At 58.4% G+C, this 1,015-nt stretch overlaps 1 protein-coding gene across 1 annotated transcript in view; it reads left to right on the top strand.

The window, feature by feature from the left end:
• PPP1R1C (protein phosphatase 1 regulatory inhibitor subunit 1C) overlaps window positions 1-1,015 on the top strand; it is a 45,403-nt gene extending 44,388 nt beyond the window's left edge. Inside the window, exon 5 of the mRNA XM_085320932.1 lies at window positions 870-1,015. Within this exon, the coding sequence (XP_085177058.1) occupies window positions 870-958 (89 nt within the window). The 3' untranslated portion in view covers window positions 959-1,015. The remainder of the gene's footprint in view (window positions 1-869) is intronic.

Below are 1,015 nucleotides of genomic sequence, written 5' to 3'. Positions count from 1 at the left end.
TTTGCTGGTTTAGATTTTCTGAAAATAATAATCCTTGTCCTTTGGTCTCTTTTCTCTGTCTTCCTTTTAGCTTGACTTTTTGCCTCCTTTTTTTAGCTTGAATTCCTCGGTCCCGCCACGGYGCAGCTGAGAAGGTGACGCCGGGCCCGTTTGTTGAAGCCTGCGTGCTTGTACTGAATTTGGCACAGGGAAAATAACCTTGCCGGCTGATCAAGGCTCACAGAGCGTGTTTCACTGCCCACTCAAGCAGGCGGGCAGCCGGGACCTTCTTCGAGACAAAACCTCCAAGAATCCCGCGASAAGCATTCCCCCCTTTCCTCCAGTTTTGCCCGTGCCCTGGCCCCGGCAGTCCCCCCCAGCCCGGCGCTTCGTCGCGCCGGGACAGTCGCCGGCGCTGCCCGTAGGCCGGCAGCGGGCACGCCGGCAGGCCCTCTGCCACACGCGGGGCGCTGCCACGCGGGAGCAGCGACCCTCCTCTGGAGATCACCTCCGGAAGGGGTGAGGTTTGGACCCCGGCGGAGGAATTCCCATGCTTTCCTATCCGAGCCTCTACGACTTAAGTTATTTGAGGCTGCCAACGCTAACCCGCTCGGGGAAGGCCGAGGAGAAAGAGGAGCAGACACCAGGCTGCTCTGCAGGGCCTCCTCGAGCAGGTCTTTCAGCAAACGCTGGTAGATTTCTGGAGAGCGGAGAGGACATCTCTGCYGGCAGCACGTTAGCATCAGCATGGGTTGAATTAGGAGGTTTGTGAGACAGTGTGGGCAGCCGAAAGAAATCTTTCCGTCATTTTGGTTGTTTCGCTTGTTTCTTCCTTCAGGAAAAGAAAAAGCGCGCTAATACAACTTTAACCACGACTTTTGTGCTTGCAGGGATTAAGCACCTGAAAAGCCAGAACGAGACGGCCTTTCCGGAGGAGGAAGAGGGCGTGAGCGAACGAGAAGAGGAGTGGGGCCCCTGAAGGGCGCCGAGCGCCGAGCTTCCTCGCGGGCGACCGCCGGGGCCGCGGGGCCGCCGA

This window comes from Rhea americana, unplaced genomic scaffold (genome assembly GCF_003343005.1).
Source record: "Rhea americana isolate MKP2758 unplaced genomic scaffold, rheAme1 scaffold_12, whole genome shotgun sequence".
NCBI lineage: Eukaryota > Metazoa > Chordata > Aves > Rheiformes > Rheidae > Rhea > Rhea americana.
Note: the sequence above shows the minus strand (reverse complement) of the source record. Positions and strands in the feature narration are given on the sequence as shown.